Source organism: Triturus cristatus, chromosome 9 (genome assembly GCF_964204655.1).
Source record: "Triturus cristatus chromosome 9, aTriCri1.1, whole genome shotgun sequence".
Lineage (NCBI taxonomy): Eukaryota > Metazoa > Chordata > Amphibia > Caudata > Salamandridae > Triturus > Triturus cristatus.
The window spans coordinates 150,560,246-150,585,791 of NC_140592.1; the positions used below are offsets into that span (position 1 = coordinate 150,560,246).

General features: G+C 42.1%; 1 protein-coding gene across 23 annotated transcripts in view; it reads left to right on the forward strand.

Moving 5' to 3' along the window:
* TMEM40 (transmembrane protein 40) overlaps positions 1–25,546 on the forward strand; it is a 270,106-nt gene that overhangs the window by 192,497 nt on the left and 52,063 nt on the right. For all 23 annotated transcript variants that reach the window (XM_085624612.1, XM_085624616.1, XM_085624620.1 and 20 more), the window contains 2 exons: positions 562–588; positions 3,416–3,442. In XM_085624612.1, the coding sequence (XP_085480738.1) occupies positions 562–588; positions 3,416–3,442 (54 nt within the window). The remainder of the gene's footprint in view (positions 1–561; positions 589–3,415; positions 3,443–25,546) is intronic.

The window sequence follows — 25,546 nt, forward strand, 5'->3', positions numbered from 1 at the left end:
TCCTCGTGACCAGAGCCTGGAACAGCTTACCGCTCCACCTCAGACAGACATCACTCCCCATCTTCACGAGAAACCTCAAAACTTGGCTCTTTGATAGACCTCCTCCTTGATGGACTGGAACCTGCACCTCCCCTCCTCCCCAGCGCCTTGAGACCCTCACAGGGGAGTAGTCGCGCTTAACAAGTGCATGATTGATTGATTGATTTAATGGGTTGGTAAGCCTCATTCTAGGTTTGCATCGCCCTCCGTGGCACAAGGGTGACGCAAAACCTTTGACAAATATGCCCATAATTATATGGTGATGATTTGTTTATGTATCTGCTTGTGGGAGACTTAATACTTGCAACTGGGTAATAAATACTTTAATTTAAATTTTCTCCTCTCGTGTACTTGCCGTTATCATGGGCCCTTATCGGGTATTGGGCATTAATTAGGAGTGGTAAATCCCCAGAGAAAGGCGAGAGCACTTAACTATGCTATTAGTATGAATGAGTATATTTCATGAATTATCAATTTATCGAATTTGGAACCAACTTTTTTTTTTTGTTTTACTCAATGTAGAAGCCGATGGAGAGATAGTTCCTTATGGTGAGTGTTTTAAAATTTTATTGCAAATGTAAATGAATAGATATCCAGTCAAGCAAATACTTGAACATTTAATGTATTTAAGTGTTTTGCAGGGAGCTAACTAAACACGTTGAATTCGAGCATTTTACGTCATTTGTTGAACTTTGCCCGACATATCATTATCAACTATAAGAGTTGCACTAGTTACTGCTTTTATATGGTGAACTGATTTTGCATTTACGATGCAAATGTGTATGTAATCAAGTCGATGGCCGTTGTGTATAGAATACATCAAGGAACATATTTTCTAAATTTGCTGTTGGATTAAAAAAAACAATGTTTCATAAAATACCGAAAACAGTCACACGTGCATTTAAAAGGGCTCCTTCTCCACATTTTACGTGCTTATGAGCTTTGTTTTAATACACATTTGTGTTCGTTTGAGTATCTTGGAAGAGTGTTCCTAACTTCCGGTGGTCACAATACTCCGTTAATGTTCGAGACAGTCATGGTGTGTGCGACATTACTACTCTTACTGGCTTATATGACAACGATATATGTCTTTGTTTACCTTGACCAAGTGTTCCAAATAAGCAATCTAAGAAACGTATACGTAACTTCGTTTGAGGATTTATTTTCATTTTTCTTGTCACTACTAACCGAGGGGATCGGCTGCCACCTACCGGATTAGCAGGAAATTGCTAGTTGTAAAGCTGTCAAGAATAGTCAAAAGTCACACAGTCGTATGTAAACAATGAAAACATCTCAGAATATCTAACAGGAACATTTTTCCACTTGGCAGTATGGCAGTGTCTAATAACAGTCCACGAGCCCTCTGAAATATTTTTAATCCCACGAGAGTGAACAAACGACGTGAAAATTGAATGAGTTCCTAAAAAGAATAATCAATTTTGCCCATTTTGGCTGTTTCTGTAAATAGATAATGGGGCAAACGAATGAGGCAAACACATTTTGTTCCAGTCCATGTAACATAAAGATTTTTGCAACAGCTGTAGACCAGAGAATATGATGTGAAACCATGGAAAATATATTTCACGTCTGTAGCTTATTATAAATTATTGTATGCATATATTAGAGTTTTTATTAGAAAGAAACTGTTGTGCACGAAAATCCTCTGTTAAACCCTGGGAGAAACTGGTTTGCACCGTTGTAATGCTAACATAAGTAGAAACTGATCACATTGATTTTGCCTTAAACGTACACCAATCATTCACAGTTCACAAGTAGACAAAATGCATTTGCTCCATTTCTTGTCACTTTTCACTATGATGTAAGGTTGTGTGCTTGGCGCTAGACAGCCTGATCGTGCACCAGCACTAGGGAAGAGAGCAGAGCCCAAGTTTACAAACATTGGGTTTGCCTCACAAAAGTGACACAAACCTGCACAAAATGTTATTTTTTTCTATGTACTTTCCAGCGCAAAACTTGTTTTGCTCTGGAAAGCTGCCTGAAAGTAACACAAAGCAGCGCAAAGTGCTGCGTTGCTTTACTCTGTGTCAAGGGTTCGTCCCATGGATGGTTCATGGATGTTCCCACGCAACCACCCATGTTTTGTTATGCAAAACCCTATCTACTAACAGTAGTAGACAGTGTTTTGCACCCCAAAAAAATAACGCCACCTTGTAGCAAGCGTTAAAAAGGAGAAACACTATTATTTCTCCTAACTGTTCCCACTTTGCATGTGTGCTGCACTGTGCAGCACACATCCAAAGTTGGAAACGTTTTAATGTTTGTCTAGGAATAATATTTTGTACTGCAAGGGCACCCTTCTAGTACTAAACGTATGCTAGGCTCGTGCAGACACCTTTGCAATTTGGTGCAAAGGTGTGTTTGGCATTCAGCAGGCTGGTTGTGCGCCAGCCCTAGGGAGAGAGCAGGATAGTGCCATATCTTAATATATATATGGTGCTTTCCACCTCTCACCCTCCCTCCAATGCACAGCAGCAACTTTGGGTGCTGCACTACTTTGCATGACAGTTTTGTAAATCTGTCCCATTGTTTCTCAAATACAAAAGGATGTTCACAAGGTCACATTTCATGCAGGGCAGCACAGCAACTAGATTGCCGCACTGCGTTGTGTGACAGCTTTTTAAAACTGTCTGATTATGTCTCAAATACAAATGGATGTGCAAAGGGTCTGAGTGAGCTCTGACCAAAAGAGAGAGGTTGCTGCTGGTCTTTCCTTGAATGCAACGGCATAGTGCTGATAATTCCTGGTCACACAATATTCAAAAGACTCTCAGGTTATTTTGTTGATGTATATGTATTTATATGTATTTATTTTTAAATAAGAAATGTTCATACTAAGAGGTGGATTAAAATTTGGGCAGCATTGCAATATCTAAAATATAGATAATATCACATTTAGCTAGCTATTGTAATTTTTCAGAATGTGTTTTCATGCATCTAATAACTAAATATCTTCCAGTTCTCAAACCAGAAAAAATGCCATAGGTTTATCATGCTGTAAATCTCAAAATGAAACATTTTAGAGACAAACTCTCTGTTTGTCTTTAAATTAACTGCAGCGTTGCATAGCTATGCATAGTGTCCCTTCCTGCTTTGTGTTCTTATTTGGTTTCTATATTATGAGCGCCAAATCATGATTTGCAGGTAAGTGTCTAAGGTTGCAACCTTCACTAACTCACATCATACCGTAATATATATCTAAATGTAGAGTGTTTGCATTCAGTAGTAGAAAGCTATGCAGTGCAGCACAGCATGTATTTATTGGTATAGAAAGCACTTAAACATTTACCTAATAATAAATAAAAGTTAACTAATCTGGCATTTTTTATTTGTGCTTTTCTTTTCTCGTACCATGTAGAGGCGCATGGAGAGATTCTTCATCGTGGTGAGTTCAGATTTTTCTCTAAAATGCCATACATATGAATTTCATCTGCTCCTCACCTTATATTCATTAAGATAGTCTTGGATTAAATTGGTTTTAATCATCAAAATCTGACTGGCCTGACAAATTAACCTCTGAAAACACCCGTGGTATATTCTTACGTGCTAATGCCACATGCAAAGTGATCGCATTACATGTAATAATGATTTGAGTGGCAACTCATGTTTCTGCCTAACTTGATATTAAGAAGCTAATGGGCAGGGTTAATAAGTAACAAAAACAGAAAATGAGAACCAGAGGAGATTTAGAGACCAGCAGGAGTTGACTCCCCAATACTAATAACAAACCACAAACAAACACCTGGGTCTAGACAGAGGGGAAAAAAGAAATAAAAGAGTTGGCCAATGTGTCTAGCTAAGGTGGGGTATTCCTTTTAAAGGATGAATTCCCTCACACACCGTAGGTGGCATGCTTCATCATTGGGAACCTCCTTGCATCATGATGCGTAGTCACGGTGCGGGCTACAACCCCCTCACAAGAGGGAGGAGCTCAGGAATGGTTTCAATGGTATAATAAATACCTTTCTAATGAGCAAAGAGTGGTGAGGGAAGCAGAGCGTGTATAAAAAAGTGTGATAATTAAAACTGGCTACAGGGTACGCGAAGCACTTTATACATGTGTACCTGGGTCAGGATTAAAACAAGCAAAGTCAGCTAGGTATTTTATACCTGCTGAATGTTACCATCAATGTAGTTGTTTCTGTCCTCCTAGAGCTGTCGCAGCATTCCTCAGGACCTACATAAATATTGCTTCTACACAAGTGCTCAAAGTAAAATGTGATAAGTGTACAATGCAAAACCATCCAGTGGTCCAATTCAAGTACAAGGTAGGGATCCACTGGCAGTTACCTGAAAGAGATAGTATACATAATGTCAAAAAAACTCAAAGAGACACATATAGTAGAAAGAAAAACTAACTCACGAAATTAAGCCTATTAAAATGCATTGGAATGTGGTAGGTCTATTTTACTTGTTTGACACCCATGCAGCAGACCCTGTACCCTCGTGGAAGACAAACGGAGCACGCAAGTGTAACAGGTGGTGTTGAGGTTTACCCGCTAACATCAGGCATGGTGCCTCAGGGAATAGTCTCCCCTATATGTCATCATAGGAGAGAGAAGGGAGAAAAGAAAAGAAAAAATAAGAGCAAATAAAATGCCAAGACTCTTGCGACTCCAAAGGAAAATGACCAGGTGCAACAAAAAACTCAGACATAAAGTCATGTTTAAAGGCCCAACATGCTGCTTCTTTGTCATTGTGCACAAAGGAGATCAGCATCTGTGGCATAAACAAAAGCACAAAAGACCTCCAACACGGCCAAAGATGGTTGAAGGACCTTGAGATTGTTCCATGAAATGTGCCTTTTCAGTCCTAATCATACCCAGGCTTATTGTTATACATCTGGCAGGCCATTCATACAAAAGCCTGTGTGCCTACTGTCATCCCAAAGTGACAATACACATTCAAGAAATACCAAGGGTGTAGTAACCCACGAGAATCAATACAACTGTATTGAATAGGCATAGCCGGAGACTACAGGAGCCAGCAAAACTTTGTCCAGTTTGTAGCCTGCAGCGTGGCTGGCAATCACGATGCAAGGAGGTTCCTAATGATGGAGCATGCCATTTATGGTGTGTGAGGGAATTTGTCCTTTAAAAGGAATACTCCACCTTAACTAGGCACATTAACTGACTCTTTTCTTTCTTTTTTCTCCTCTGTCTAGACACAGGTGTTTGTTTGTGGTTTGATAAGGTTTAACAAGTTCCAGGCGCTTATCCACGTCTAGTACAAGGTGTGCTTGTGGAAGAAGGAGTTATCAAGCGGGTTATGTTTGGCTTTAGAGCAAAGTGTCATGAGCTAAAGGGAAGATCTCTGGGAGTTATGATTTCTCCACACTTCCAAGGTAGGCATTATATGGGAAATGCTTAGTCACTGGTTGCTATCCACTTTATGTACCTTCCTCTATCTCTTTTTATTCTATCTTCTTTTTGAACATTTCAATTTGTGGAGTATACATTCTTTGAATGGTTTATTACACACAAAGTTCTGTTATCTGCATATCTGATAGGTACTTTGTACTTAATCCTATATTGGTTTGCCATGTTTTCCCCAATGGAATAGCCAAGCGCCACACAGCAGTATCAGGAAAATAGTGGAAATAAAGTGAGAAATATTACTTGTCAAGAACAACGAATAAAAATACTGCTTGGTGTTTCAGATGAGATGCTTTTAAGTTTGAGCTCCCAAATCCATCAAAAGTCTTCCATGGAACTTGGCGGTTTTTTAAAACATATGTTGAAAAGAAGCCCAGAAATCCAACTACAAAAACACAGTCACAGTACAGTTATGGTGAAATAAAACCGAAAACCAGGGACATTTCCAAATTGTTACTTGCATGTCTGCTAGGCAAACCACAACTCACACACTAAATGCAATTCTCTCAACATTATCCTCAATGCGAAGGATACATTTACAAGCGCTGTAAATAATCTTATATATAAAGTTACATAAATAACCTTTAAAAATATAAACGTCCCAACTATAAATTAGGTATTATTTATTGGTTTGAGTATGTGTTTTCAGTTAATAATATTGTTCGTTTTGCTGTTGTTACTTCTTGGTATGAATATTGTGAGGTTGACCGCAGGGGCTGGCTGCAGGTCCTTTACTCAAACCTCAGCATGCAGCCAAACTTCAAAGGCTGTGCACGGGAGGGGTTTGGCTACAGGTAATGGCATTTGACCATGCCCTGCACTCATTTTCCTTTAAGGAACATAGGCTGCATAAAAAAAAAAAAAAATTGCATTATTGAAAAGCATTCACAGGCATGGTGGTCTGCTGACCCCAGCAGGCCACCATCCCTGTGATTTGTGCGATTCCCTATGGGTTAGAAAACCAAGACCCACCTCAATAATATTCACAAGGTAGGTCTATGTGTGACCCACTTGATATCACAAAATGTGTAAAACTAACATTTGTACATTGCTGTTTGAGATTACCAAATAGCGATTTGCAGAAATTTGCTATTTGGTAATCACAAACAGAATTGTTTATACATGTGGCCCTTAGCGATTGTTCAAAATATTCACCCTTGGTTACTCTTTGAGATGCCACCATCAAACTAGCCATAATCCGCAGATCCACCAAACAAGCTAGCTGGTACACACCGGAACTCAGCACAATGAAACTCAACTTCAAACAACTGGAGAGAAGATAGAGCACCAGCAGAGACGATACAGTCCGAGACACCTTCAAGTCAATCCTCAACAAATACCACCAACGACTCAAGGATGCAAAAAATGACACTTTTACAGACTGCATCGGGGCTAGCGCCAACCACACAAGGGAACTTTTCACCAATGTCAGAAACTTTTCCTACCAAAAAACACCAAGAGCATGATCCCTCCCTCACAGAAACTCTGTGGTGCTCTAGCGAATCACTTACACCACAAGATATCCACTGTAGGAACCTGGGGTCACCAGGCCCTATAGGCGGTAGCGTGGCGCGAGCCGGTCGGGCAACCAGAGGGCTATGTGTTAAGCAACCATACACCACACGCTTCTCATGGACTAGAGTCACACACAATAAGGGACGCCACACCGTTTAAATTATGCAAATACTTCAAGTTTATCCAAGTATAGCGGGTCAGATGCAGTTCAGGAAATAACAAGGTAATACATGAATCATAATACCATTGTGACATTACATTCGACACTCTGGGTGATATCTATGCAGTGCCTAACCTGGTTCTAGCGCCGTGCGCGCTTACGTAAAGTCTTTCCCTGAACCGGCCGTCTAACTAAGCGTAATACCTGAAAGGGGACACATTGGGTTCACTAACATGGCGCCTGTAGAACTGAGCGCTCCTCGTGATCAAGGGCCCCTAGTACTGTGAAGCAAGGCATATAAACATAGCGCTACGCGCAATCAGTTGCATGTGGATACGTTTGCGTAGAACATTTAATACATCGCGTGACTCGTAATCAGTCGCATGTCATTACCTTTGAGCAGAGCATATAACACAGTGCGCTACTCGCATTCCTGGGCAGGTAACTACTTTCGAGCAGAGCATATAACACAATGCGCTACTCCCATTCCTTGGCATGTAATTACTTTCGAGCAGAACATGTAACACAGTGCGCTACTCGCATTCCTTGGCATGTAATTACTTTCGAGCAGAGCATATAACACAATGCGCTACTCGCATTCCTTGGCATGTAATTACTTTCGAGCAGAACATGTAACACAGTGCGCTACTCGCATTCCTTGGCATGTAATTACTTTCGAGCAGAGCATATAACACAATGCGCTACTCGCATTCCTTGGCATATAGTTACTTTCGAGCAGAGCATATAACACATGGGGTTACTCGCCGTCCCGGTCCCTCCGGCTGAGGAAGCAGAGTCGGTGGCGTGAAGCGCCACACGAGAGTAATGTCTGTCAGTACTTTGAACGGCTTCCAGCGGGGAAGATTACTGGACTTGAGGAGCGAGTCCCTATGCTCCGGTGCAGTTCACAGAGCACCGCGCTCAGTAACACAGGAGGGGGGACACGGACAGGATCCCTCGGCGGGGTCTCTCCGTCGCGCAGGCAGGGGAGGGGATTCCCACGGAGGGGACAACCCGGGCCAAGTGCGGTGTGGTTTCCAGACCAGCAGGGGGCGCACCAGGGGGGATCTCGGCCTCCGGGCTTACCTCCGTCTCGGCGTCAGCAGGCGTCCGTCCTCACGACGTTGGGGGAACTCGGCCCCGACCTTGCGCTTCTCCTCACACGGCTGCGACGGCAGCGACGGGGTCCCGGACTTCACCTGGGCCTCGCGACACAGCAGGGCACTCTCCCAGGCCTCCAGGCCGCGGCGGTGAGCGCGCTGGCTTCGTCGTTGCAGGGGGGGGCTCAAATTAAGGATGGGGATATGGTGCTCAGCGGAGCACGCTGCCGGGGGTCCCAGACCAGGGCAGGGAGCGCGGGGGTCACAGCGCTAGTACCTGGTCGATCCCCGGTGGCTTGGCAATCGGCTTAGTATTTTGTTCACTAGGGTAGCTTGGACACGCAGTCTCAGCTCTGGCATTCAAGGCTTACAGCTCGCTCTTGTCATGCAGTCTCAGTTCTTAAAGTTAGGTTTCAGTTCTCAGTTGACAGATGAAGTCTTTTGGCGCAGATGTATCTGGCGCCCTTAAGGGGTTCTGTTACAGGGGTAGGGATGGAGAGGGCGACTAGGTCCTTCCTAGTCAGGCTGGCAGAGAGTCTCTGGGTCCTCCTACTACTGGGCAAGATCAGTGGGATTCACAGGGCACCTCACTCACTTAAGAGGCAGTACCTAAATCCTGTCACTCTCAGAGGCATAAGTCCCTGGCTAGGCCCTACCGCCTACACTCCTGGTGGATTCTTCCAGCTCCGCTTCACCCCAATGGCCAACTCACCACAAAAGCTTCCCTCCCACTCTTAAGTAGCCCTAGGTCAGGTGACCTCTAGCCAAGGCGGCAAAAGTAAAACCCCACCTCCCTTCTAGAAGGTTCCAGCTTCTTCCAGGAGCTTCCCCACTCTAACTATGGGACAAAAAGGTGGGCTGGTATCGCAACATTGTTGTGGGTCCCAGCCAGCTCCTGGCAGCTAGGGTGCTACTATGAAAAACGACCACCCTGCAGTAGCAGGGGTCTGTGGCAGCCATCTTGGGAGAAGTAAGCACCTGCACCTTAACACTACAAAAACGAAAAAAATGAGGGAAAAAGGGCCAAGTCCAACATCCACTATCTACAGGAACATCAAGCCCCAACCCACAAGCTCCTTGGCCTCTTCACTCCAACGGAAGCCTTCCCTCACCAACATCTCACTGCATGGGAACAGCTCACCACACCGGACACCACAGTCATCATGAACTCATTTACTCTGGAGCACCCACAGACCCCAGCCCCCATTGCCTATTCAACCTAGGAAGCAACGACTAGTTCAGCCACCAACTCGCCACCATCTCCAACGCATGGATCGCCAACAAACAATCTGCTAGACTCTTCCCCATCTGGTTTCCGAGCCAACTACAGCACCAAGACCGCACTGATCACTGTCATGAAAAACATTTGCACCCTGCTCAACAGAGGAAAATCGGCTGCCCTGATCCTTCTCAACCTCTCCACAGCTTTTGACACTTGTTTCCCAACACACTGTCATCAAGAGACTGCACCAGATTGGAATCAAGGGAAACGCACTCAGATGGATTGCATCATTGATCACGGGATGCATGCAGAGAATTTGACTCGCCCATCACCTCGTAACCCACAAGCATCATTTGCAGCATCCCTCAAAGTTCATCCCTCAGCCTCACCTCTTCAACACCTTCATGACGCCTCTAGCTGACATTGTCAGAGCCCACAATATCAAATTCATATCCTACACTAACAAAACTGAGCTCATCCTCTCACTCTCAATAGACCCCACAATCAGCTATAGCAACTTCCGCAACTGCATGAAGAACTTTGCAGCCTGGATGAAGGACAACTGTCTGAACCTCAACACAGACAAGACTGAAATGCTGATCTTTGGCAACCATGCCTCCCTCTGGAACAACACCTGGTAGCTGGCTGAACCCTGACTCACCCCTACACCAAAATACAACACCTGCAACCTCAGCATCATTCTGGACAGCAGACTCACTATGAAATGACAGATCAACACAGTCTCCTCTGCCTGTTTCCACACTCTTCACGTGCTCTGAAGAATCTTCAAATGGTTCCCCCACAAACATGTGAAAAACAGTCAGGCAAGCCCTATTTACCAGTTGTGGCAACGCACTGTATGCAGGACTCATCACGGAACTCAACAGAAGGCTTCAGACGATAGAGAATTCAGCGGCCGGATTGATCCTCAACCTGCCAATAGGACGCACATCACCCAAAATCTGTGGAACCTCCACTGGCTCCCCGTCCAGAAAATATGCTAATTCAAACTATTGACACACGCCTACAAAGCCCTCCATGACCAAGGATCAGCATACATGAACCACAGACTGAACTTCCACTAACCATCCAGAAACCTTCGCTCCAACTCCCTCACCTTGGCATAGACACTGCTTATCCACCGTAGCCACAGCCGAGGCCGCTCCTTCTCCCATCTCACCACCACGTCCTGGAATGCTCTCCTTTTCCACCTCTAAACATCACCCTTCGCTGACGGACTTCAGGAAGTGACTCAAGACCTGGCTTTTCCATTAATTCCTGCACCCCAGCGCCTGGATACCCTCATGGGTGATTAGCCAAACTGTACAAGTACTGACTGATTGATTGATTGGCTCTTTGGATCTGGATATGTTCCTGGGTTTGCACTAACATTTTGTGAAGGATCCAATGGGACTCTTATTCGTTACCTTCTGTCTCCGTCCCCACCATTGACCATATATTCTGGAACATGAGAGTCAGTGGTAGAAGCTGAAGTCAGATGGAATAAAAGAAAAACAGACACAAAGGAGTTTACATTCTCCCTCATCACTTCTAGGTCAAGGAAGGTTGCAGGCTGTAGTGGGTTATAAAGGGATTGCTTAATAACTTGTCAATGGACCACTGAAGATAACTGAAATTGTGAATTTGTTCATGTTAGTAACATCTCTGTATGACCAGCTCTCCATGCTTTAACACATTATTGGAAATTCCTGAAAGCTAACCTTAAAAAGACATGAATTTCTTTCTAAAAACATATACACTTGCTCAAGTCTTTGGCCTGTGTCACTATACGCTTTCTTGTGAAAAATTAATACAGTTTTTATTAGATTCCTATAAACCGAAAACATAAGAAACATCATTACATCCTGTGATTCCCTACACTTAGAAATCTATTTACATACTAGAAATAAATACCATATAGACAGCATGCATTAATATTTGCATACAACTGTATTGTCTAATAGTTTCAGGCACAGGAACATTTAGCAGAACATATAACCCCAGTCTTCAGAGTTCAAAAAGTGTTCAAAATCGTTCAAAGCTTGTTTTCAAATCACTCATGACTTCAGGATACTTCTCTAAGACCCAGATGTCCATAACTTAATCCTACAGGCCTTGACACTTCAAAACCAATTTCCATCTAGTGAGGTCCAGTTGCAGCAAGTTTGCAGCTAAAACTCCCAAGCAAGGATGCCAAATACCATGAGAAAAGTTAGATCTACAATCCAATGCAAATCCAAGATGGCCACCAGAACTCTAGCTGTGCAGTAGTCAGAGGCTGTTAGAAATTGAATTCCTGGTTGACTGGGGCATAAGCTTTGGTCAAGCAGTAGCCACAATCATAGTCAGGGTAAGGCACCAGCACAACCTAAATTAACCCGTGCTCACCCTCTGGTAGCTTGGAACAGAGCAGTCAGGCTTAACTTTAGAGGAAATGCCTAGAGTATTTGTACAACACTTTGAACAGTAAAACAGGAAAAACGCCACACAAAAAGATCCAGCACCAGGTTGGAAACATAGACTTTGATTTAATAAATAAAACAAGACCAAAATGACAAAAATCTAATCAGTAGAACTTGAGATATTGAATTTTAAAGATTGAAGTGAAAAATAGAGCTAAAATGCACAAAGCGTTTTTGAGGGCTATCTGGTTGCGCTGGACCGAGACAAAGTCAAATGTTCAAGCCAACCCCAATGGAGTGCAGGCCAACTACAGGGACTCAGTTAGGCCTGCTGAACAAAGTACCTTAATCCTGGATGCGGAGAGTTTGTGTGGATCCGTGTCACGCAGTATAGGCAATGCATTGGGTCCGAGATGTGACAAGGCTGTAGTGCCAGGTCCTGATGCATTGACATCGAGGATCCTGTTGATGGGGCTTGCGATGCAAAGGCCGATGTTGAGAATGAGAGGCTCCACTAAGACGATCTGTCATTTCCGATGAGCGATGAAGCTGCGATGTGGAGGTTTAGCATTGTCGTTGAGGCTGCGGTCAACGAGGTATGAGAGGAGCTTGCACGGGAAAAGCGCTGTGCAGTGGTGGTTCCGAAGGAGATGCATAGGTCCCAAAATGCAGGATACAGTGGGGATGTAAGTCTTTTGCAATGGGTATAATCCATGCAACAGCAGCAATGCTTTGGTTCTGCTTGAACATGCACTGCTCAGCCAATGAGATGCATCGGCTGTGTTCGAGGATGCATCACTCATCAGAGGATGCATCTATTCTGCTGGAGAAACACCTTAGACCCACTTCCAAGGGTCCAGGACTGGGGTGGCACCACTTGACAAGGCAGACTCACAAATGGCAGAGGCCAGGTGCAGAAGCAGTTTGAATAGAAGCAATTTATGTCCCTAAGACTTCAGATCAGGAGGCCAGCCAGCAAGCCCTTGGAGTCACTCTGGGTTCAAGTAAAGCAGGTCCAGTCCCCTCACCCAGGCAGGAGAGCAGAGGCAGCAAGTCAGCACAGCAAGGCAGGAGTACAGCATAACAGAAGTCCAGTAGAGTGGCAGTCCGTTCAGTGCCACAGCAGACCTTCTTCCTGGCAGAGTCTTCACAGGTCCTGAAGTATTCTAAAGTGGTGGTGTCAGAGGTCCAATACTCATCCCATTTTGGCCTTCGAAGTGGGGGTGACTTCCAAGACAGGCATTTGAAGTGCTCGGAGGTCCTGTCCTTCTGCCCTGGCCCCAGACTCACTGCAGGAGGGTGTGCAGACCTTTGTGTGGGGACAGGACATAGCCTATTCAGGTGTAAGTGAGGCTGGGTCCAGCTCCTCCATTCCATCCTGGCAGGATGGCCCATCAAGTCACACCTAAGCCCCCATTGTGTGTGGCTGTCTGGCGGGGAATAAACAACATCCAGCTGTCACCCACCCCAGACATGTGGTCAGAGACAGGCAGCAGGCACCAAGTGGCTAAAGCAATTAAATGGCAACTTTATAAAAGTGACATTTTCAGAATTTAAATTTAAATCCTACTTCACCATAAATTAGGATTTTAAATTAGGATTCCAGAGACACCAGATTTGGAGGTGTTATGTCTTCCCAATTGGAAATTACACTTATAAAATGTAATAAGGTAATCCTTATCCTATGGGAGAGATAGGGCTTGCCGTAGTGAAAATCAGCGTTGAGAGTTTTTCACTACCAGGAAATGTCCTGCCTTTTAAATACATGACACCCTGCCCTCTAGGTTGTCCAGGGCATTTATTAGGGTTGACATATTATAAAATGGAAAGATTTAGGCCTGGCAATAGGTTGGTTTTGCCAGGTCCACATGGCAGTGTAAACTGCACCCACAGGTTTTGCGATGGCAGGCTTGAGACATGGTTAAAGGGCAACGTAAGTGAATGGGATAATCAGTGCTGCAGGCCCACTAGAGCATTTAATATACAGGCCCTGGGTACAGGGAGTACCACTTTATTAGGAACTTATAAGTGCATTTAATATGTCAATTGGGGATGAACCAATATAACCATGTTTAGGAGATAGATAGAGCACAAGTACTTTAGTACTGTTTAGCAGTGGTGGAGTGGGTGATTGTTAGCACCAGCAAAAAGGAGGTCAGAAAAGTGGAGGAGGGAGGCTAAAAGTCGGGGGAAAGACCACCCCAAGGCTGTCATGTCTATCAGAGGCATTCTGTGAAAAAGCTTTCCTATGGCATATGCAGCTTGAACTCTATTGGGAAGGTCTCAAAGTAGCTGGTTTCAAGGTATTGCTTCCTAATACACAAACCCAATATATAGAGTAGCTGTACTTCTAACCCCGCATCCTGACAATAAGTGAATATCTTACAAATAACGGGTCCTGATCTTCATATAATGCAGATATTTCAAACTGTTGGATGACTTTACACAAAGCCACAAGGAGAGCCTATTCTGAATAAAGGTCTGTCTTCATGCCAAATTTGGTGTAAATCCATTAAGTAGTTTTTGCCATAGCGGACAGCAACATTTCTCTGTGACTTAAAATTGAAAAAAACTCCTTTCTTCACAACCTTTTAACTTTGGTTCTAAGATCGATCTGCATTCAATTAATTCTACAAAACTGAGATAATTTAACAGTACAGACCTAAGCTATAATGGTTCACACAGATTATGTGAAGATTTGTGAAACTCTGCTAAGGATATTAGAGAGTGAAAATATTGGACCCCCCATTTGACTTTTCCATCTCTTGGCAGATTAGTTCAAGACTTGATATAAAAAATAAAGCTGATTGCACATATTGTCTGCCAAATGTCTTGCATATATATCAAAGCATACCAAAGTTAATAGAAAATGACAAAAAATGTTTTCGTTGGAACTGCAACCTAATCTGAATTACATATTCAAAATTGTTAACTTCGTTTTTTAATCACAAATTTCAAGTCTGAAAATTGGCAATGATCCTGCTCAAAAAGAACTTTTTGGTACCCTCCCTTATTTCTGTCTGCAGTGAAGTAATATCACTTATGTTCACGGTTGCCGGCAAAGATTATTTGTACACAGCGCAAAATTGCAATTTCAGCTAAAGTTAGAGATCAGAATAATGTATTAAATGACTTTAAGCAAAAGACATACAATGGAACTAGGGATTGTAAGCATTTGAACTTTATACATGTTTTATCTCCATGTTTTGGCTTAAAAAAACGCAGAACGGACCTGTACTGTATCAACAATTTGGACTATTTACTTCACTTCATCTAAGTTTGGTGCACATTATTTTAGTCTTTTGGCACTACATGCAGAAGATTTTTTCCTGAAGAAATTAACATGGCAAAATTCACTTATCAAACCACCCTATGACATTGTCTCTTTAGTGGATCACTAAGGTCTGCAAGATGGAATTGAAGGAGTTCAGTCAAACTCTTAGAAATTGTTATATAGTTTTGCCATGTGGTGCCAAAGTTAGTGGCGTTTCAACAATTACATTTACTATATAAAGACCAACTTAACCATAACTACAATGTTGCTATTGCTCACTCTGGTGTGCGTGTGTGTGTTATTGTGGGGAAGGGGTGTTTAATATACTATGTTTTTTATTTTGTTAATACGATTTTCCCCATTCGAAAAATCTGCCACAATTTTTCCAGACTCCTAGCTCATTCATTTCTTTACACAGTCACACTTTAAAGGGTGCTTGAACAATGTCCGTTTTACTTTTTGCTTCACTGACAGAGCAAAATCATCTGGCATATATACACATAATTCTGATCGAAGATGGATAATCCAAACATATAGCCTTCTGAGTAGGAAACTAGAATTCCCGCTTACCGGTGTTTTGCAGTCTTTTTATCATATAAGTATATATATATATATATATATATATATATTGCTCCTCTGAATGCTTCGGTATGTCCACCACCTCCAGACCAGAGGGCGCGTCGACGCACGGGCCTCCAAAGCACGGCCTGAAAATATTCACGAACACTTCCTTTTCAAAGAGGAAAGTCGACGCCTCGTCTGATACGCAAACTTATTTTATTTTGTCAGCTAAAAAGCGTTAGACGCATTTCGCCTGCCCTGCAGGCTTGTTCACTAACAATTAGCATAAAGTTTTCAGCCATTTTAAACAAACAGTGATTACGTGATACGTGTAGAACTACCTAACCATAACAAGTGAAAACAGACTAGTAGTTCAGTGCAGATTAAACGCGACTCAGGGTTACAATTTATAAACACTTAATGTGTTAAAGCACAGTTCTATACATTGAAAACACTTGTAATGTTTTACATAATAGCTCTTCTAAAATTAGTAGACATTATTAGACTTAATTCACAATTTGATAAAAATTAATTAAAGAGATTCGAACCCTGGTCGATAAAAAACAACACACACAATGGTTATAGAAACAGGGACCGCCCCAGTGGGCTAATCAATGGTCACAGAAACCTGACTGGTAAAAGAACAATACTAAGCAACCAAGGTTCAAGAAATTCAGCCCAAGTGGGCAGATTTAAGTTTGTTCTAAACCCTGGAGCAGACTCGTCTTGTCTCCCACTGAATTACACTAGTCTATATAAAGTGCTTGTGATAAATTTAATATAAGTTCTAAAACTTACAAACATTACATGTTAAAATCAGAGTGGGGAGAAGAGCGGAAATGACTTCATAGATGCATGTGAAAGTCTTCCTCAATGTTAAGACCTTCAGGGATTTTGGTATTGAGTCGGATGATATAATTCGATTCCAATTTGCGCAATTTTTTGACTCGATCACCTCCCCTTACGCTCATTGGGACTGCATCGATTACGTAATACTCAAATCCCTTGGTACTTCTGTCGTGGTACTGATCAAAGTGTCTTGCCACGGGGTATGGTTTATCCCCATTTTTAATGGCCCTTAGGTGCTGAAGGATTCGCTTATGCACAGGAAGGATCGTGCTGCCCATGTAACGCAGGCCGCACGGGCACCGCAGTACGTAAACAGCAAAATCGGTCCTGCAGGAGTATTGTCCCTTGATCTTATTTGCATAAGACGATAGACCTCCTTGAAAGGTGGAAGTATTCTTGCCATGGATACAAGCTTTACATTTTGCATATTTGGAAAATCCTTCCTTTCTTCTAAGCCAGTTTTTTTATATTTGACCCTGTGTCACTGGCAGCATATTGCTGACCAATGATTGCTTGAGCGACTTAGCTTTTCTAAAAGTTATTAGTGGTCTGCGCCCCACAAGTCTCTTAAGAATAGGGTCATTGGCAATAATATGCCAGTGCTTTTGCAAAATCTTACGCAAACTGCCTTCTTGGGTGTTAAAGCTAGTAATTAGTCTACACTGGTCCTCGCTGTTGTTAACTAGCATGCCTGATTGCTTTTCACGGCTAAAGAGTATTTCCTCCCTCGATTTCTTTCGAGCTTTCCAAATGGCTGCATTTATCCAGGCCTAGGGATAACCTCTAGCTGCAAAGCGTCCCTTCAGACATCCTAATTCTGCATTTAAATCTTGAGCATTACTGCAATTCCACATGGCCCTGAGGCATTCGCCATATGGGATACTTCTTACTAGATTCTTAGGGTGGAAGCTAGTGGCATGCAGCAGTATATTTCCATCTGTGGCTTTACGGTAGAGTTTGGTTTCCAATTTGTCATTTTCGATATACACAGTCACATCCAGGAAATTAACATTGGTCTTATTGATGTCATGTGTCAGCTTTAAATTAAGGTTGTTAACCTGCAATCTATTGACAAAATCTTTAGCACTCTCCTGGGAGCCCTTCCATACAACAAAGAGATCATCAATATAGCGGCACCAAAACACCACATTGTCTTGCCATTCTTTGGGAAACTGGGATTGGACCACCTGCTCCTCCCACCAGCCCATATGCAAATTCGCATAACTGGGGGTGAAGCAGGTGCCCATCGCAGTCCCACATACCTGGTGAAACAATTCTCCGTTGAATAAAAAATAATTGTTTCTAAGGCAGGTAGAAATCATCGTCAGTAACATCTGAGTGTGGTGCCATAGCTGCAGAGGTCTCTCTCCCAAATAGTACTTAATAGCATTGAGACCATCTACATGCCTAATGCTTGTATATAAAGTTGTGGCATCAATTGTCATCAATAGAAAATCAGATTCCCACGGTATATCATAGATTTTACGTAAAAAGTCACCCGTATCTTGGATAAAGGACGGAAGCTTTTTTACCAAGGGAGCTAAAAAGTAATCAACATATTTTGAGGTATTTTCAAGAGCACTGGCAATAGCCGATATAATTGGCCTACCCGGGGGGTTCTCAATGCTCTTGTGCACCTTTGGTATTAAATACAGAACAGGTATTGTTGGATTATTGATTTTCAAGAATAACATTTCATCATTACTAATTAACCCATGCCTGAACCAATCCAACAGTAAATCGTTGTATTTGTCATGACTTGCAATCATTGTTTCCTTACTCACTCTCACATAATTTGACTTATTGTTAAGCTACTTGTATGCTTCCTTGAGGTACTGATCTTTACCCCATAGCACCACATTCCCCCCTTTGTCAGCATCACGTACAATACATGTATCATTATTAGTCAATTTTTTGACTAAAGCATGGTACTCTTTATCACGCTGGGTAAATGCTTGTTTCTTCGTCTTTAATGTACGGCATAGGCTTTTTATATGATTAACCACTAGATCATTGTACACATATACTGAATCCCTGCTAGTCATTGGGGTAAATTTGGATTTCAACTTGAAACTGGTAGGTGCCCTCTGTTCTATGTTCAAGTTTTCATTATGGGCTAGACTGAGTGCCTGCTGTAACACCCAAGAAGGCAGTTTGCGTAAGATTTTGCCAAAGCACTGGCATATTATTGCCAATGACCCTATTCTTAAGAGACTTGTGGGGCGCAGACCACTAATAACCTTTAGAAAAGCTAAGTCCCTCAAGCAATCATTGGTCAGCAATATGCTGCCAGTGACGCAGGGTCAAATATAAAAAAACTGGCTTAGAAGAAAGGAAGGATTTTCCAAATGTGCAAAATGTAAAGCTTGTATCCATGGCAAGAATACTTCCACCTTTCAAGGAGGTCTATCGTCTTATGCAAATAAGATCAAGGGACAATACTCCTGCAGGACCAATTTTGCTGTTTACGTCCTGCGGTGCTCGTGCGGCCTGCGTTACGTGGGCAGCATGATCCTTCCTGTGCATAAGCGAATCCTTCAGCACCTAAGAGCCATTAAAAATGGGGATAAAACCTACCCCGTGGCAAGACACTTTGATCAGTACCACGACAGAAGTACCAAGGGATTTGAGTATTACGTAATCGATGCAGTCCCAATGAGCATAAGGGGAGGTGATCGAGTCAAAAAATTGCGCAAATTGGAATCGAATTATATCATCCGACTCAATACCAAAATCCCTGAAGGTCTTAACATTGAGGAAGACTTTCACACGCATCTATGAAGTCATTTCCGCTCTTCTTCCCACTCTGATTTTAACATGTAATGTGTGTAAGTTTTAGAACTTATATTAAATTTAGCACAAGCACTTTATATAGACTAGTGTAATTCAGTGGGAGACAAGACGAGTCTGCTCAAGGGTTTAGAACAAACTTAAATCTGCCCACGTGGGCTGAGGTTGCTTAGTATTGTTCTTTTACCAGTCAGGTTTCTGTGACCATTGATTAGCCCACTGGGGCGGTCCCTGTTTCTATAACCATTGTGTGTGTTGTTTTTTATCGACCAGGGTTCGAATCTCTTTAATTAATTTTTATCAAATTGTGAATTAAGTCTAATAATGTCTACTAATTTTAGAAGAGCTATTATGTAAAACATTACAAGTGTTTTCAATGTATAGAACTGTGCTTTAACACATTAAGTGTTTATAAATTGTAACCCTGAGTCGCGTTTAATCTGCACTGAACTACTAGTCTGTTTTCACTTGTTATGGTTAGGTAGTTCTACACGTATCACGTAATCACTGTTTGTTTAAAATGGCTGAAAACTTTATGCTAATTGTTAGTGAACAAGCCTGCAGGGCAGGCGAAACGCGTCTAACGCTTTTAAGCTGACAAAATAAAATAAGTTTGCGTATCAGACGAGGCGCCGACTTTCCTCTTTGAAAAGGAAGTTTTCGTGAATATATATATATATATATATACATATATATATATATATATATATATATATATATATATATATATATATATATATATAGATATAGATATGGATATAGATATAGAGATATAGATATATAGATATATATATACTAAAAGTAGTGTTATTAAACGTTTTAATTCATGCAAATTACATTACTGTGAATTACAGATTCCATCCAATGGGATTCCTAGCACCCGCAGTCTGATTTTCTTCTCACTTGTTAATTAGACTCTAAGCACAATCATACATTTAAATAGAGACAACACTTGAGATTATCATTGTGCTTTGCTTAATCACCTTTTGCCATGAAAGGTAAATCAAACCTGACAGTCCATGGGCAACTCATGTTCATATTAACTAAATTTTATAAAGAACATCATCAACACCTCTAGACAGAAATCATTGCTGAAACCCCAACCTCTAACTTTATGGCAAGGCACAGAGGCCAATATTATGCATGACTCCTTTATTGCCCTCATACACAGCAGTAACAAAGAACATAGAATTAGAATAGAACATCCTTAAACATTCCAGAACACTTTAGAACATGCATATAAACCTAGAACCCACAGCCATCCCTCTTCTTTTGTTGCTGCTCATACACACACCAATACTGCTTTTAGTTACTTAAGATGGTGTATGAGAATTTGGGTTTTTGGTGATGTGAGAAAGTAGTTTTATGGTTTGAAGATGAAAGATGTTGTTTTGTATTTGGGATGCAAGGTTTGAAATGTTTTGACTGGTGTCGGTAAGGGCAATGATTTATAGGTATAATTAAGAGCTACAGCAGGGAGGACATTTGTCAGTTTTGTGTTAAGGAACAGTTAGCATCCAGTGTTGGATAAGTGTTGGTTTTTGAAATTTTAAATGGCAAGTATTGTTTATTAGATGCCAATTTGAGCTTAACTGCTGTGGAATTTGGGAGCCGATAGAGGAAGCGTCCTGTTTCTTCAAATGGTAACGGCATACAGAGGAGTTTGTCGATTATCTTTTTTGGAGGCGTTCCATATTTAATAAAGTATTGTTAAACATTTTTAAATCATTTGTGGCTGCCTGGCTCTTGGCTGTTTGATTGGAATTCTCGCTTATCGGTCAGTGGAGTGTACTTTGCACAGTGCGCAGGAAGGTGGGTGTAAAGGTTTCTGGCATGCAGGCCTCATCGTCCAGGGCCGAGTCAGTCTGCTGGTGCGAGTCACAGGGGCTTGTGCTGCTTGTGCATCCAAGAGCAAGTGTGGCAGATCGGGGCCGTACCCATGTGTGCATGCGGCGGCTATTTTGAAAAGTTGGGGAGACTCAATTCAGTCTGCTAGAAGATTTCGACTGACTTAATAAGGGATGTCACAATCGCGGTATGAGGCGATCACTTGACAATTTCAAGTGGTCTTCTGTCAGCTGTAAAGTGCGGTCAGCTGATGAGCATCGGAAGAAGGAATTTATAAAATGTTAGATAAAAAACAAAGTGACATATAGTTTTAGTAGTTTTAAGGATGGAGCAGATTGGTGAAAATGTTTTAGATGGAAAGGTCAGTGAGTTTATGGAAAATATGTCCGGTGACTTGGCTTAGAGAATGGATAAAAAGATTGACAGTTGTGTTGAGAAGCATATTCGGGGAAAAAATGATTAAAAAATATAGAGGGAGAGAGGTTCTGGTCTACGGAGGAGGCTGAACCGGTAGCCAGTGGTTCAAATGTTGAAGATGCATTGTAAAATAAAATGTTCGGAATTGCTCCTCAACATTTCTTTGCTTACCAAGTGGCAAGTCACTAAAAGTGTCGGCCTGCCTACTCTCCAGGAGATGTTTCACATCTACACCAATTACGCTGAACAGTTGGTAGACAAGGGTGTTTTCAGACTCTAGTTTTTTTATTATGTCTGCTACAACAGTCATGTTTTCCTATAAAAATCTAAGAACGCAGTAAACTGTACTTTTTTCACATCACTATCAATATGCCAGAGAAGATCCTCACGTTTCTTGCCTTTGGCATCATCACTAAGCAAAAATTCTGCAAAAGGTCGCCACATGGGTAATATAACGTTCACGGCCTCTAGAGCTGAGTACCACTGGCTAAATTACACAGTTTGGATGACTCTTTCTTTGATGCCACATAAAGCACAAAATCAGAATTATTTGGGTTTTAGTTCCTGCGCATAACAATACAGTGCACCAGAATGGACTACAAAGTCAATAGCATTCTCATTAACTCTGAAGACTGTAAAGATGCTTTCAGCATACCATCTAGCAAGTGGCAAGAATCTCTTACAGGGTAGCACTTCAGCGCAGGTATCGATTTTGACAGGTCTTCACACAACTTTTTCATATACGTAGCTGGATCACTGTAAATACAAACAATATTCCTCTAATCTTTTTTGAACTTCATAAGAGTTTTTTGTAGCAGCATTCCATGTATTCCAAAAGTCTGGTGTCATGTTGGCTATCCCAGATGCTTGGTGACAGCACTCTTTTCAAATATACCTGTCACCACCCCTTGCATTAAATATTTAAAGCCTGGGGTGTTTGGTAATTCACCTACTATCAATACTGACTCGCTTGAAAAGGGGGCTGATGTATCAAAAGGGTTCATCCATTCTCTGTGTGTAAATGTCATGGTACATGCTGTGAAAGATTCATATGAAACCAGCAATTTTAACTATCAGTGAAAGAAGCAAACATAGCCAAAATATCAAATAGAATTTTGATAGCTCCTGATTCTCTACAGTTTATAAATTAATTAAATAAGACCTAAAATAAGCTTCTGAACCCTGTATCTTTAGCCCAAAGACTAATAAACTGAAAAAATCAAAAGGAAGAAGAAAGAATATTTTAGTAACATCCCTAAACAATAAAACTCAAGCACAATAATGTTACCCCAGAATTTCTTGCTGCTAGCTTGTATAACAAAGTTGTATTGGCCCCTTCAGGAAGAAATAAAAATGACTCCTTCAGTTCCTTTTCCTTCCTTTGAATTACATTAAGTTTGTGGTTGTGCAGGTGTTCATCAGTGTTTATATGTTTACACTGGTGATGGCTATGTCCCTTTTGGTGGGTTTTTATCAATTATTATAGGTTTAAACCTAAAACAGGATAGCCTACGTACACTCCAGAGCTGGACCCTAAAATGTTGAGATTCCTCAACAAAACAGGTCGAGATCCTAGAAAGGGGTTGGATAAGGGACTGAAGGGGTGCCAAGATAGGCATTTAGACATTTTGGGACCCCTAACAAAAAAGTTTGATATATGTGAGGATGTGCATGCTAATAACACTGGGGCAGATGTGGTGGAGCTATGACAATGGGGCCAGAGGGCGATTTGCCTTTTGGGCAATACGAATGCTGCCTTATGCCTGGAAAGTTGCAAGAGCTTTTTGATGAAGATAGATCCTAAGTTGGCAGAACCTGCAAGCAAATAATTTGGGATAAAGAGTAATAGAATGTTTTTGCAAGGAGTTCATCAAAGACATGTCCAGATATGTAGGCACATTTAATTAATTGCAGAGGGTCCAAAAGGACAGACGGAAGGTTTTTGGTGGGGCTGGGAGAATGTGGGGTTGTATCCACAGCCGTGGGCAGGGGATCACTCATGGTTCTTTCTCACAAGGATTCAGACCGTATGGATATGGGTACAGGTCAGAGCAGGGTGGATTTTATCCTCAGAGGCAAAGAACAAGGTTGCAAAGATCACGGAGTGAGAGAAGAGGAAGCGGTGGAACAGGTGAGTTTAAGGAACGGCCTGATACGAACCCATGTAGAACTGGATGGCAGACTAGCTCAGTTTGTTTCAAAATATGGAGAGGTTACACAAGACCTGTGAGTGTTGAGAACAGGTCAGGGATATCAAATAGATTTTGTAGGTGATCTGGTGCAGGAGGTTTGCCCATGGCTATTACGTTTTTCAAAGGAACAGGTGGAGTTGGTGACTCAGGAAGTAGAGGCTCTTTTGCTGAAAGGGACCAAAAAGAAGGCAGAAGAGAGTCAGAATGTTTTTGTAAGCAATATTTTCTTGGTCGAGAAAAAGGACAAAGGGATGAGACTCATAATCAATCTGAGATAGCTGAACGATTGGGTGTATTACAGTCACTTCAAGTTGGAAGGGATACACATGTTAAAGGAGTTTTTAAGGAGAGGAGATTGGTTGACGAGGTTGGTTTAAAGGATGCTTACTTGACCATTCCGGTGTGTGTGGAACACAGAGATTACCTTCAGTTCTGGTAGAAAGGGATGAGGTGGAGGTTCAAAAGTCTTCCATTCGGGCTGATGTCAGCGCCGTGGTGTTTTACGAAGGTCATGAGACCATTGATGGCATGGTTGAGATCGAGGGGAGTGTGTCTATTAGTGTATCTGGACGACATGTTGATTATGGCAGAAGAGAGAGAAATGGCTTTGCAGCAGATGGACAGAAGTCTTGTTTGACACCAGCACAGGAGATTTATTTTTTAGGTTTACAGATACAGACCTTGAAGGGAGTGTTGAAATTGTCTATGGGGAAAGTGAAAAAGAGATGCATGGATTTGAAGAGGGTGAAGCAAACAGATTGCATTTCTTTGCTTCACATAGCAAGGTTGCTGGGACTTCTATGAGGGTCAATTCAGGCAATTTTTCCTGCACCCATGCATTGCAGGGCTCTTCACAGATTGAAAAGATATCATTTACACATGAGAGCAAAGTATTCTCAGAAGATAAAGTGAGTCAGGAGGCAATTCAGGAGGTGGATTGGTGGTTAAAGAATATGGAAGCATGGAATGGAAGGGACATTATTGGGGAAGTTCCAGAAGTAATAATCGAGTCAGATGCAAGTCTGTATGGTTGTGGGCAAGGTGCAGTACAGTCGCAACAGGAGGGCATTGGTCAGGCTCAGAGAGGGAGATGCATATAAATTGTTTGGAGTTACTAGCGGGGTTATTCGCAGTGAGGAGTTTTGAGAAGGATCAGGTGAAATGTTGTATCCTGCCAAAAATGGACAATGTATCAGCAGTACGGTATGTCAACAGGTTAGGGGGTCCTTGAACGAGGGTGTTAGTAGAGTTGGCGAAGGAGTTTTGGAGTTTCTGTTTGGACAGGGAGATTATGGTGCAATCTCTGTATATTCCAGGGAATAACAATATAGAGGCAGACTGGAATTCAAACAATCTAAGGGATAAGAGCAACTGGAAGTTGAACAGGGAGGTGTTCTTGAGTCTGTACCGGAGATGGGGTCCTTTGGAGGTGAATCTGTTTGCGGACAGATTGAATGCACAGCTGCAGAGTTTCTACAGTTAGAGACCAGATCCGGAAGCAAACAGGGAAGATGCTTTTCTTCTAGAATGGGGGAAAGGAAGGTTATATGCAGTTCCTCCTTTTTTTTGATTCAGAGAGTACTCATGAAGGTCAGGTGAGAGAGAGCAGAGTTGGTGTTGATCACTCCATTTTGGCAGTCACAGGTGTGGTTGCGGGATGTGATGAGTCTGTTGATAGACAATTCAGTGTTGTTGCCATGTTTACCGCAGTTGCTGGTGGGAAATTGCCACAAGATGGTAGTGGAAGGTCAGCTGGTGCTGATGGGTTGGATGATTTCAGGAGA